Here is a 14044-nt window from a genome sequence, read left to right on the forward strand (position 1 = left end):
CTAATATTAATGCTAATACTAATATGAATTTAAAAAAGACATGGAGTGATTGCACAGTTTGATGTAAAATTTTCTGCATGGTGCAGATACACTGCTAGAAAAACTCATAGGCAAATTGTTAGAGGGATGTTCTTATAGAATTCTTTCAATGAGATACAATTACTTTTCTGGCAGGGGCATATAGATGTTTAATCTGAATGTATAATACATTGTGTAGGCTGCATCTGGAATACTGTATACAGGTTTTGAATTCTCATTTCAGGAAGGATGTAGATCTTTTGAAAAGAGTGCATATAACAGTATTAAGATTAGCTGGAGGGAAAGATATTCTCATTAATAAACATGAGCTCTATGAATTGCAGAAACTGGAAAAAATTGAATCTGGAAACTAGGTACCTGCATGATGACCTAATTGAAATGTTTACGACTTTAAAAGTATTTAGTAAACAAATTCTAATGGCATATTTATACTTTCTCAGGTAAAGCACACAGGATATACATTTAAATTGAGAAAGGATGGTTGTAAAATAGTTGTGCATAATTTGCCTTTGGTGAGAGAGAGAGAGAGTAATTGATTGTTGGAATAACCTCTGCCTATTTTTGTGAAAGGGTGGTGTGAATAAATTTAAAGAAGGGTTGAACAAATTATTGGAAGAAATGGGTAAATGAAGTGGGCAAAAAAAGGTTTTTTTTGGGGGGGGGGGGGGCTGGTGCTGTTATACTCTTTGCTTCTGGAATCATTTCACCAATACCAGTTCAATCTCTGAAATGGTATTGCTTCAACAGTGGTGCTTAGCTAATAATAAATAACAGTATACATCTTTTAGGGAAGTGTTTATTTTAAGTGGACAAGTAGGGTAGTTCACAATGGAACTTACAGTATGAGATGTTGTATAACAATGCCCTTTATTCCAACTTTGCTTGCCTTATTTAGCCAATTGCATAAAGAATGATATGTAAAACAATAATACAGGTGGGCATTTGCTATTGCCCACCTGTATGATCGTTTAATTTATATGTCGTGTGACATTTATATCTTTAGTGAAGTCCTGAAATTATTTTTATTTGAAGGTTCTTCCCAGTGGTGAAGTTTTGGATTGTATGTCTAGTTTAAGAAAAGATAATACTGGGTATGATATAAAGCAACTTTTTATTGGATCAGAAGGCACCTTGGGAATAATTAGCAGAGTTGCACTTCTTTGTCATGCCAAACCTCCTGCTAATTCAGTAGCATTTCTTGGTAAGTAGCCTTTATTTATTTATTATTCTTTTTTTTTAATTGTGAGTATAATAGTTCAATTCTATAATTTAATAAAGGCTATAAATCAGAGGTTTGCTAGTGCAGTGTCTGCAAGACATTATCAGTAACCCACTACTTGAAAGGGTAATCAGATAATAAACCTTTATGATGTAGCTATCACAAAAGTAAAAGAAAGTAAAACCAGTTATTTCAAAAGTTTGTGTGCACAACCTAGAAACCGTTATCTATGGCCAAGTAGGTGAAGAATGATTCCATTCTGTGTGCTTGCACACTGTCTTTACTATGTCACTTGTTTCAGCCTGCCATTAAGACTGAGTGCATATCATTATTACAGATTGTATTACAGAACATTTAATTTTATTAACAATTCAAAACAAAATAGAGATATTCCATGAGTTTTGATTACTTATCTTTATGCATATTTCCATTACCATGTTAAGTTAATAGCAAGCAAAAGATATACTATTGACTGGGAAGAACAATTTTTTTTGTTGAATTTAAAAGTCATAATTATGCTGTGCTGTGTAATGTGAGTGTGATACTTCCAAGGAACAGTAATGTTAAAACACACTTAATGTGCTACCTGAAATTTTTAACAGGTAAACCTAATAATTGATAATCAAAAATAGAAAATAATTCCTTTTTTTTTTTTTTTCCTAACCTCAGGGTCTATAATTATGAAAGTACTTAAGAAATATTTCTATATACTCCTACACACACACACACACACACACACACACACACACACACACACACACACACACATGCACTTCTCCCATTTTAATTGCCTGGAGTGGTTGCTAGCTTTATTATGCTGTGCTATATAATGCCTGTGTCACACATCCAAAGAAAAGTATGTTCAAACACATTTAATGTTCATTGTGGAAATTTTAATAGGAAAAGAGAAGAATTGATCAGAAAATTACAGTAAACTTTTTTTGCTAATCAACTCTGAAATCAGAAAAAAAAAATATATATATATATATATGCAGGGTTGTTAAAATTAAAGTATCCCTATATAGAGGGCTCTGGAATGAGTTCTAAGGCTAGTACTGAAGAGAAATTTGGACAACAGGTACAATAAAGAACGTGCTCGCCATTCATTGGAAAAAAAATTAGTTACAAAATTTGTCGCTATATGGTACTGTGGCAATACAAATCACTTGAACAGCACTACAATTGTTCAATGTATCCTCCATTTTGGTCAACAACAGTTTCCATTCAAAGAACAGCATTTTCTACAGCAGAACGTAACATGTCAACTGGAATAGCCAGTACGTGACGTCTAATGCTGTCCTTCAGATCTGCCAGAGTTTGACATTCTTCCTAATACACCTGGTTCTTCAAAAAACCCCACAACCAGAAGTCGCATGGGATGAGGTCCGGTGTTGGGGTGTCCAAGATGTCTGGAAACAATGGCTGATGAACAGTTCATCTGTAACGTGTTGCCTTATCAGTCTTTGGACACTACGGTGGATGTTGGGTGAATGCATGAATATAGTATCCTGAAGGCACCCATGTTGTTGCAGCTCTGGTGTGTAGCACACGCTTCTTGAATAGACCGGGGTTCGAGCCCATGACCACCAAATACGGAGGATGCAGAAAGGTCAGGGAATGACCACTGCATATCCCCGGAGCAATATGGCCTTAGTTGCTAATGCTCCTAAAAACCAAACAACAACAGCAGCAGCAGCAGCTCTGGTATTGCAAAATTTGCCAACATTTCATAATATCGCTGTCCAGTGACGGAACAGATGCTGGGTCCAGTTGGTGTTACCTGTTCAAAAAAATATGGCCCAATCATGAATGTGGCCCTAAATCCGTACCACACACTCACTTTTGGAGAATGCAACAGAACCTCTTGGATAACTCGAGGGTTTTCTGTTGCCCAAATTGTGCATATTCACTTGTCAATTTAAGCAGAATGGGCTTCATTACTTCAAAGGATGTTCCATGGCCAAGTGATATCCACTGTCATTCGTGCTAAAAACTGAAGTGCATATGTGAAATGAATATCTGCATCACCATGCTTTAGCATGTGCATCTTGTAAGGATAGTACTGCAACACCTGATGCATTACCTAGCCTTACAGAGTATTTTTGGGTCTAACAGCACCAGGGATTTACACTATCTCTGCATATATTCTTTGTATCGAGGACAGTGCGCTGTCAAGGCCAGAGGTTTAAAAGTGTGTGGGTCACGAGTTATGTAATATGTTGTGCTCCTTGTTCCTCTGGCTTGTTAGCCGTCAGGCCCCAGATGGGACCTGTTATTTACATACTCCGCCACGTGGAGGCCAGCCAGGTGTTCTCTTAAAGTTTGCTCTGGCAGGTCCTACCTCCTATTTTCCTGAGATTTCAGTGGTTAGGACCTAAAAAAAATATATATATATAAATAAATAAAAATAATAATAAAAAATAAATAAAAAAATAAAATAAATAAATAAAAAATAATTAAAATAAAAATTCTTCTTTTCTTTTGGGCACAGATGGTACATTATATGCTGCTTAGAGGAGCTATAAGGGATAAGTGCTGGAGGTGAGATATCCTAAATAGGTCAGGCATGAATTTTGGTGTTTGAAATTTGTACATGTGGGGCAGGCACTGTTGTAAGGGGAAAGAGATTGGAGGGAGAGGTGGAAGACTGGGGGGTTGGAAATTGGAAGTAAGGGGTCTGTAGGCAAGATGACCCCTGTTGAAATAGTGGGGCATGCCCATGCCCCACCAGAGGAGAAAGAGGGGTGGCAGGAGGGGAAAGAGACAGCAGGCCATCCCCTCTGCTAGGGAAAGAGGAGTAAAAAGCAGGCTAGAGAGAGCCGGGGCGCTATATGGATGTGGCATCATAAGATGCAATCTTCAAGGTCCGAGTCCAAGTTGCAATCTTCGTCTGGTGGAAGTCCAAGTCCAGGAGTCAGGTCCAGTTCGTTACGTTCATGTGTTGCATCTATTTCAGGTGGTCACTAGTTCAGAGTTTCGCAATCATCTCAGGTAGTTACGTCTGTGTTTTCATAGGTTAGTGATGATGTGGCAGGGATCTTTGTCTTTCAAAGAGTTCGCGGCAAAGATGGTGAAAGCCCAGTAATTATCTTCTTCTTGCAATATTATTTCTTCTCGGTTTCTTAGCAAGGAGTTGATGCGTGTATATAGCTGACATCTGAGGTCCTCGTAGTTGTCATAGTCATGGATAAGATGTTCCCAGGTTTCCTCCTGACAGCAGTTACAGCTCGGGTTGTCGGAGATTCCCAGCTCATGGAGTTTCCCTCTGAAGGAGCCATGTCCCGTAAGAAGGAAGGTGGTGTGCAAGCCAGGGGAAAACCAGGACGGGGAAATAGGATATACCCTACTGACATCGGGTATAAATTTTTTGGTGACTTGCCCTTTTGTGGTAAGATTCCATCTATTTTGCCTGATAGATTTCAGGTGTTCCGTTAACCTCTTATTTTCTGAGGATTTGCTTTTCTGTGGATCTGTTGAGTAGTCTAGATAAGTTGTGGTTCTTCCTTTCAAATGTTGGTGTAGCAGCCCACAGCGCACAATCTCCAGGTCCAGGGGAAGGAAGCCCGCCAGGACCTGGAGCACATGGGTGCTTACTGTGCAGCAGGCTCTAGTTGTTGTCAATAGTATGGATCGGTGTATAGACTCCAGCTTTTTCTTGTTGACTGCTGTGTTTGCTTTCTGATACCAGGCGCCTGCACCATAGGCAAGGATAGGAATGAAGAGAGCTTTGTGTAGAAGGGAGAGGGCCCTCTTCTTTAGTCTCCAGTCCCTCCTGGTGATTTTGGTTATCAGGGCCGAGAGCCTCCTTGTTTTCGTTCTGAGATAACAGAGATGAGATGTGAAGTTCAGGTTTCGGTCTAGTATTATTCCTAAGTACTTTAGTTCCTGTTTGAGTTTGATGGTCGCTCCATTTATTTTTATTAGTGGAGGTCTACCAGGGTCAAGAGCATCCCTGAGGAGTATTGAGTTTGTTATTTCGGTTGAGATCGTTAGAAGATTCCTCTTGACCCAATCCTGAGCATGTGTGTGGCATGATTGCCTATGGCCTCCAATTGAGCCGTGCTGTCTGCTTATAGCATCATAATCAGATCATCAGCACATTTGGAATATCCAGATTTAAAAACTCATCAAGCACCAGGTTCCACAGGAGCGGCCCCAGGACGGATCCCTGGGGGTAGCCTCTGTAAACTGGTCTGGATACAGAGGTAAAGGGACAGTGATTCTTCGGTTTTTCAGGTAAGGTTTCATGCAGCGAAATAGATTTGATGGGATTTCAGCCTGTCGGAGCCTAGCCAGAACACTGGGCCACCAGAGGGTGTCAAAGGCTCTAGCAAAGTCAATTGAGATGAGGAGGAAATATTTCCTGTTACAGTTTCTGACTGCATCGATGATCCTCTCAAGGGCATCAGTGGTGGAGCATCCCCTCCTGAAACCAGATTTGTTTCTTGACATCAATTGAGCATTCTGGTAACGGTTTTCAATTCTGTGGTAGATGAGTAGCTCAACGAGCTTGCTCAGCATCGACAGCAGAGCGATAGGCCTGTGTGAGCCTGGCATGTTGTGGGGTTTAGTGGGGTTTTTCAGGATAAGTCTGACTCCGGTGTCTTCCCCGAAGTTGGAATGACCTCCATCAAGATCACAGATAAAATTGCTTCCAATTTTCCAATGGCTTAAGAGTGGGAAGCTCTTCCCCGAGACTAAAGGATTCATGCTCGCCATCCAAGACTCACCCCAGGGGCTCACGTCTGGTGAGTATGGGCTTGGCACACCCAGGGTCCTGAGCTGGATATCATCATTCTTTTCTTTCTTGGTGATTCCTTTCTACTTCTGACTCTCTCTCTCTCTCTCTCTCTCAGGGTAACTCAGGAATTTTTTTTTTGGCTGGTGCAGCATAAGCCTTGGGCTTCCTTGCACCATATGGCTAATAATAATAATAGGTAATCAACACCAGAAACTATAGAAAATACATTACCAAGGGACCCAGAGTGTCCGATGACACACGTCGACAATACCACCTAGCCTCAGAAATGATCCAACACATCACTACGGGATGCAAGGTGTTCACCCAGACTGAGCACACTCTTAAACATGACCAGGTAGCCAGGATAATATATCAGAAGCTAGCAAGGAAATACCAGTTGATCAAAGAAAGTGTACCGTACTACAAGTACGAACCCCAGGCAGTACTAGAGATCCCAGCCAACAAGCTGTACTGGGACCACACCATAATAATGGATAAGACAATCCTGCACAACAGACTGGACATAACCCATAGACAAGAAGGAAAAGGCTACCTATCTGATTGACATAGCTGTGCCCAACACTGGCAAATTCCAGAAAACCCATGAGGAAGAAATCAGGAAGTACATGAACCTAAAACAGGAGATCAAAGAGATATGGCATGTGCAACAAGTAACGACCATCCCATTCATCGTGTCCACCACTGGTATGGTGCCCCAGACCCTACATAACAGCCTAGCAGCAATAGGTCTCACAGCAAACACCTACAAGGAACTCCAGAAAGTTGCAATCCTGAACAACTTTAGGATAGTCAGAGTTCCTCGACCAACAATAACACCAGATATAACAACAACCACCCTGTGTACTAAGTACCAATCTCGTCACGTAGTGGAATCCTCCAGTCAGGGAGAAATAATAAGTACTAGAGACCCCAACCCACAAGCTGTACTGGGAGCACACCATAATAATGGACAAGGCAATCCCACACAACAAACCGGATATAACCTTTGTTGACAAGAAGGAAAAGGCCACCTACCTGATTGACATAGCAGTGCCCAACACTGGCAACATCCAGAAAACCCACGAGGAGAAAATCAGGACGTACACGAACCTAAGACTGGAGATCAAAGAGATGTGGTATATGCAACAAGTAACGATCATCCCGATCATCATGTCAGCCAGTGGTAAGGTGCCAAAGACCCTACATAACAGCCTAGCAGCAACAGGTTTTGCAGAGAACACGTACAAGGAAATTTAGAAATTTGCAATCCTGAACACTTGTAGGACAGTCAGAGAGTTATATTTTATGAAGTTCGAAGCATACGTGGTAGGGCCCTCTTAGGCTTAAAATCTACAATTCCAATGGCTTACATGAAGTTTGTAAACTACCAGCCATTCATAACTTCTGGGTCTATGGCTCTAATACAGAGTGGGGGGAAAGGAGCACTAATCCTGGGGGCCCTGGTTGAAGCTGTATATCTTGGACTTGGAAATGAACTGGTAGTGGTGGTGCACAGAACTAGAGGTGACATCAGGAGTAGAAAATGGGAGAGCTTACCTGTGGTGGATAAGTGCTGCAATCCTGGCCGATCCCCTGGTAAGTCTTCTGTGGTTGGGTGGGTGCTATTGAGCTGAGGTGCTCTCCTTTCTGCTGGATGGTGATGAAATTTGCAGAGGGACTGGTTTGAATTCATCAGGCTCAGGTTTGCTGACAAACTGAATGAGTATTTTATATTTATATTCTTCTTCTTCTTCTTCTTCCAGTCACATAGTTCCCTGAGGAGCTGTTGTGGCCACCAACAAAATCCTCCAACTGCATCGATCATATGCTATATGAGCGGCATTGCAAAATGTCACGCCCAAAAGTTCGCTGATCTCATTCTTCCACCTAATTGCAGGTCTTCCTTTAACAGCAGTTTTTAGAGTTGGTTTTGTTATGGTCTCTGTGGCATCAGATAATGTGGTGGTATGCCATTGCCTACCACATGGCCGATTTTGAAAGGGGCCGGCTTTAATCATAGGAAGAGTCATCATGCATCCCACGAGATGCTCTTAAAGAGGAAAGGTTACTACAGCAGTTCCCCACTAAGTGCAGAAGGCTGATCACAACTGGTTTTCGCCTGGTTTCCAGAGGTCGTCTATGTATATAAATGGATATATATTATTCATTAGATTCGCACCAGTAGTTATTATATCTACAGTCAATGAATTTATTCATAAGGTGATGCTATTATCCCTCTTCTTCCTTCTTCGATGTCCAATTAATATCCAATATTTCTAATTGATTATGTTGAATATATTTTAAAATAATTTCCTCCCAAGCCATAAAGAATGCAACGTTTCCTTACCATAAACATATTTACATGCTGATTTGCACAGTCTTAACCCCCAATGAATACATTTCTTACGTTTTAAAATATTCGTTCCTGTATTTTAAATTTGCACTCCTTTCATATGGCATTAACCGCTGCATGTATTCTTCTGTATTCTTCGAACGCACTAACCGTTAAACTGTTATTTTAATCTTAGAGCCTAAGTATTTACCACACAGTTATAAAATGAATCCTCTGTACCTCTTCTTCTGTATGGTAAGATGTATTTTCAATTTTTTATGCTTCAACCACCAAATTTTAATATAACTGAGAGCACATTTTAACATAGCCACTACACGCAGCTCCACCAGTACGATGCTTTTTTTTTTTTTTTCTTTTATGGATGACTGCTATAATATGGAGACTGTAAATTTGGGCTGCATGTTGTTATGCTATTCAGTGTAGTGATTTTGCATTGAAGGTATCAGTAGGACTGCATGATGCTTCTAAGATCCACTTCCTCTCCTACAGTCCTAGTACTTGGGATTGTATGGAAGGGTGGACCTTAGTAAACTACTCAATATCTTGTTTTTCACCAGAATGCAAGTACTACTAATAGAAATATTTATTTTGAAAATTTTTGACTTTATCAGGTACATATATTTTCAAGAGAGAGAAAGAGTATGCTGTATAGCAATAAATTTTTTTCAAAAATCTACTCTTTGATTAAAATAAATAGCATATTTTAGGTTGTAATGGTTGTGCCTAGTATTTTTGGCTATGGATATAGGAGATGCAAATAATTCAATATAAGGAACCTTGTATTGGAATGGCTCAATGAAACTGTTGGTTGAGTTGTTGTTGCAAGTAATTAACATGGATTTAACTTACCTTGAAATGAAAAAAAATTACTTCAGGTATTATAAGATAGATCTTTAAAAAGTGTCAGAATTAATTTTCAACTATTTCTAACCAGTTAGCATGTTAGTTTTGGAGTTTGGCCTGAAATTCACCTGCTGACTCAATAATTACTGCATTTTCTCAAGTACTGCACACCCTTGAATTAGTGGTGTACTCCATTATTAATGACATGTAAAAGAAAAAAAAAAATTTTTTTTAGTTATTTTCTATTAGCAGCACAATTTCAGATTTATTTTCTCTTGAATAATTTTTTCCTTTTATTTTCTAGCTGCATGCCTGTAGTATTCATGTTTAGAAAACTTGTACACAATGCCTTATTGATCACATTCGCTAGTAAAGGGTGCCAAACTTAGAAATAATCTCCAATGCACAACGGGAGCTAAGAAATTACTGTTGTAGGTATGACAAATGAACATATTACATTGCTAACTACCTTTCCTTTCTACTGAACAGTAAATGGTATCAGCATTGTTATCTGTCTGTTTCAATTTCACAAAAATCTAACATTTTATGTAGTGTGACATTCCAAATCACATTTTAATAAATATCAGTATTAAAAAGAATCTTTTTTTCAGACTATGGCCAGATGGAAAATATAAATGCTCCAGTTAATAAAAACTGTTATTAAAAACTTTGAAGTTAAAAATAAAATGCAGCATTTTTATTTGAGTGTCTTAGTTAAAATCGTGGAATTTATTTCAGATTAAATTCATGAATAAGTCACACATCCAAATTTTTGATTTTCTCATTTTTTTAGAAAAAAGTGCACAGGGCAGTCAAGAAATTCTGTGTTAGTTAAATATAGATTTTTTAATAGTTAAATCAAAAATAACACATTTCTAACAAGCTGGGTGGATAGTTTAGTTGAAGAGCAGCAAACAGTTTTCATCTGGGACCTCAGACTTCCAAGCACCTGTTGATGGATAGGTACAGAGCAATTAATCAAGCTGATGCTGATGAAGCCCTGTAGCTGAGGACAACTGTATACAGGTAGTTCTCAACTTTATGAGTTAATTCGTTCCTAGCGCACGCTTGTAAAGCGAAAACTCGTAAAGCGGGAATTAAATCCATAGACATAATGTTAAAAATAGGGGTTACGTTCTGAACATTGAAATTAGTTAGTTGATTAGTTTGTTTAAACAATGATTGATTTATCCAAAGAAATTAAAGCGTATCCTGTAAAATTAAGCAAATTATAATAATAAAGAAATTATTTATGACTTACAAATTTTAAAGAATGTTTATTCTTCATCATCGACTAATTGCACACTTGTTGATCACTTATTATTGGCTCAGCACTCATTGGTTTGTTGCACAAGGAGTCATCATCTTCAGAAATGCTTCAAGAGGCATTTGTTTCCTAGATAATCTTCTATTTTCTTTATAAATTTCAATAGATGCATAAGCATTTTTTAACGGAACGCACAAATTGCAACTAACATGATTTGTGTGGAGTAACAAGTTTACGAAGCTTTAAAAAAAAAAAGGAATGAAGAGAAGATTCTGAAAATTTATTTATGTTTTTTATATGATTGAAGATTTCAATAAAGGGGAAACAAGTTTCCCTATAATAACGCAAAATACCACACAATTCCAGCTATCTGTATTTTCACAAATGCAATAACATCGAGTTTAGAACCCATTTATGGTGCCTCCATAGCCAGGTGGGAAGGAGCAGCAATGCGTAGCGCACGCTTCATGATTAGACCGGGGATCGAGCCTGTCACCACCAAATATGGAGGATGCGGAAAGGTCAGGGAATGACCACCGCATATCCCCGGAGCAATATGGCCTTAGTTGCTAATGCTCCTAAAAACCAAATAATAATATCAACAACCCATTTATAATTGTTTGCAGTAACAGAAAAGCACAATAAACCGGAAAGTGCAAATTGTTTTTATTGTTTTATGGTCGTGACCTCCAGAAATGTGCTTTACAAAAATGTCACAAAGGCGTTCAAAATTGGTTCTTATTTTTATTTATTTTTTTTTATGAAAACCCCAAACACGAAAGGTATCAAAACCTATAGTACTTAGTACCGTACATGGGTTGAAGGAGAAATATGGGGAGAGGGAGATGCCGGAAACTTTGCCCTAGAGACTAAACATGGGTTTCACCCATGTTTTTAACAGAGCATATGATAACAATGAAAGTGTAGTGCATATTAGTGATTTGATTTGGTAACTAATACAATTTACACTATAAAAACGACCTTCTATGGAGTTATATAACGAAAATTTCAACATCCGAGGTCATGGAACAAATTACCAAAAAACAATGTGTTATTGGATTCACATTATGATATTTTCACGAAATGATGGTGTCTCTGGAACGGATTAATATCGTAAAGCTGGGTACGCTGTATTGTATAGCTATGCGCATGGTTTGAAATGCGGTATTTATGAATGTTTAACATTCATTTTTTGCAATTAATGTTCATATTTTCCATTTTGTTGACTCTTGATACTTTGGAAAAAAAAAAAAAAAACTCGTTCACCCGAGAACTCGTAAAGCGAGAACTGCCTGTATTTATATAATATAAAGCAATATACGTAAAATAATTATAAAGTCTATTTTGCATATATCTGACATGTTTCTTTATCCTGTAAATTTATTTTAGTAAATTCTTTTCAACATACTTTTTATTGTAGGGTGCTCCAATTTTGAGAATGTTCTTCTGACATATAAGACATGTAAAATGTTGCTTTCTGAAGTGCTCTCTGCTGTAGAAGTAATGGATTATCAAGCAGTAGATGCTGTTGAAAATAATCTTTATTTACATAATCCCATTAGGCATCATCCTTTTTATGTTTTATTGGAAATATCAGGTATTGTACAGTATTTACATAAAAAGTTATATTTTTTGGTAGTGAAGATTTCAAATTCTGTATATTGCTTAATTGATTCTTGAACTGTGTATCAAGTTACTTGGTATGTTTTGTTGACTTGGTGAACATAGAAGACAATTCTGCCAGATCATTTGATGATTTTTCACATATCTGTACGCCATGACACAAATCAGAGAATTAAGCAATGTGGAAAAACAAATTATTTTTTTGAAAGTTTTATCTTGATTCAGAATTATTAAGCAGTGATTTGGTTTTTACGTTTTAAAAATGGTATAAATTTATTTCCGTAATGACCTAATTGTACTTGCTTGAATTATTAGTCAAGTGTAATAACAAATAAAAAATAGTAGACATATTAAAAGAATCCTTGATGAGGAAGTTCCGCTGCAGTTTTACAAAATATATATTTAGTCTTATTGTTTCCTATTTACATAAGTGGTCACATAAAATTTGTTAATAATTTGAAATCATTTACTTTTTTATATCAAACCTTTGGCCATTCTGTTCTTTTAAATGGTGAAGTGTTAAAGGCAGCAATCACTAATGAAGTGGTAGAACATGCAACAAAATGTCTAGTTTCCATCTGTATATAATTTCCAACTGTAATAAATATTTAGATCTCATATAGTTTAAAAATGCTTCATAGGTGGTAGATGACTTTCATCAACCGGTGAAATACCACCACTTTGCTTATTGGAGGCTTGAAGTGGTGAAACCCATGTTTAGTCTCTAGAGCAGTGTTTCCCAACCTTTTTTTTACCATGCCCCACCTAAGTCTTTCTAAAATTCTGATGCCCCCTATGTAACGTTGGGAAACACCGATATACATATTTTTTATATTCAAAAATTGAATTATTCCCTAAATGAAGCCTAATTACAACTTGTTCAGGACACAAAACTTAGGTTTTAGGAAGAAATCATTAGGAAATTATTAAGAAAAAAACAGTAAGTAAATTTTCAAAACATATAATGGACAACTAAAATTCAAGTACAAAATAATTTATATGAAAGATTTTTTTATAATATTTTAATTTTTAGTAATTATTATTTAATTGTTTAATAATTTCAACATTCCATGTGAAGTCACTTCTAGATGAGTGCACTAAATTTAGTGAGACCCTTGTGCTTGATGCTTGCCGAAGAGAGATTTTATATTGGGCTCCAATTTAGTCAGCTTCAGTCTCAAGTCTCCCCGTTTTGTGATATCCAGTCGATTTCTTTTCTTTAGGAACAAATCATTTATGGCACTAAATCCACATTCAGCTAAATATGAAGATGGAAACGGTAACAATAGCTCTCTTGCAAAGTTGGTTGAATTTGGGTATTTAATTTCTGTTTCATCACAAAGCCATGCCATCGCTCCTTTTATATTGAATAAAGTTTTAACTGACTCATCATTTTGCATTTCTGAGAGTTCTTCTTGGTACTGCATTGATACATCAGACAAACAAGTACAGCGGTATCAGTCACTTCACATTTTTGCAGCCAACGAAACTGTTCAAAATTTTTGTTACAAATATATTTTTGACATAATTCAATAAATGTAATGAAACCAAATATCTTCGCTTTTGCATCGACGAGAGTTTTATTTGTTCCTTGAAGTTGTTTATTTAATATATTTAGTTTTTCAAAGATATCGGCTAAATAACTCACAAATGCTTTACCATCGACCGTTAACAGATGCTTCATTTCAGGTTTGTCACTTAAAAAGTCACTAATAGTATCAAACAGTTCCATGAATCTTTTCAAGCAGTTCCCTTTCGAGAGCCACCTTACTTCAGTGTGAAGTAAAAGTCTCACATGGTCTCCATTTTGTTCTTCACAAAAAAGCTTGAAGAGACGCTCACATTTGGCATTAGCTTTAATAGCATTGACACATTTTATAACTGATTTTAGTACTTCATGAAGAACAGGCGAAATATTTTTAGCTACCAAGTTTTCCCTATGAATAACACAATGCACAA

The 14044-nt window shown here is 37.3% G+C and overlaps 1 protein-coding gene across 1 annotated transcript in view; it reads left to right on the forward strand.

Annotated features, from left to right (window-relative positions):
* D2hgdh (D-2-hydroxyglutaric acid dehydrogenase) overlaps positions 1-14044 on the forward strand; it is a 141697-nt gene that overhangs the window by 94616 nt on the left and 33037 nt on the right. The window contains exons 5-6 of the mRNA XM_090382989.1: positions 1072-1240; positions 11883-12059. Coding sequence (XP_090239115.1) covers positions 1072-1240; positions 11883-12059 — 346 coding nt within the window. The remainder of the gene's footprint in view (positions 1-1071; positions 1241-11882; positions 12060-14044) is intronic.

Source organism: Mastigoproctus giganteus, chromosome 10 (assembly GCF_048544385.1).
Source record: "Mastigoproctus giganteus isolate SK-2022 chromosome 10, ASM4854438v1, whole genome shotgun sequence".
Taxonomy (NCBI): domain Eukaryota; kingdom Metazoa; phylum Arthropoda; class Arachnida; order Uropygi; family Thelyphonidae; genus Mastigoproctus; species Mastigoproctus giganteus.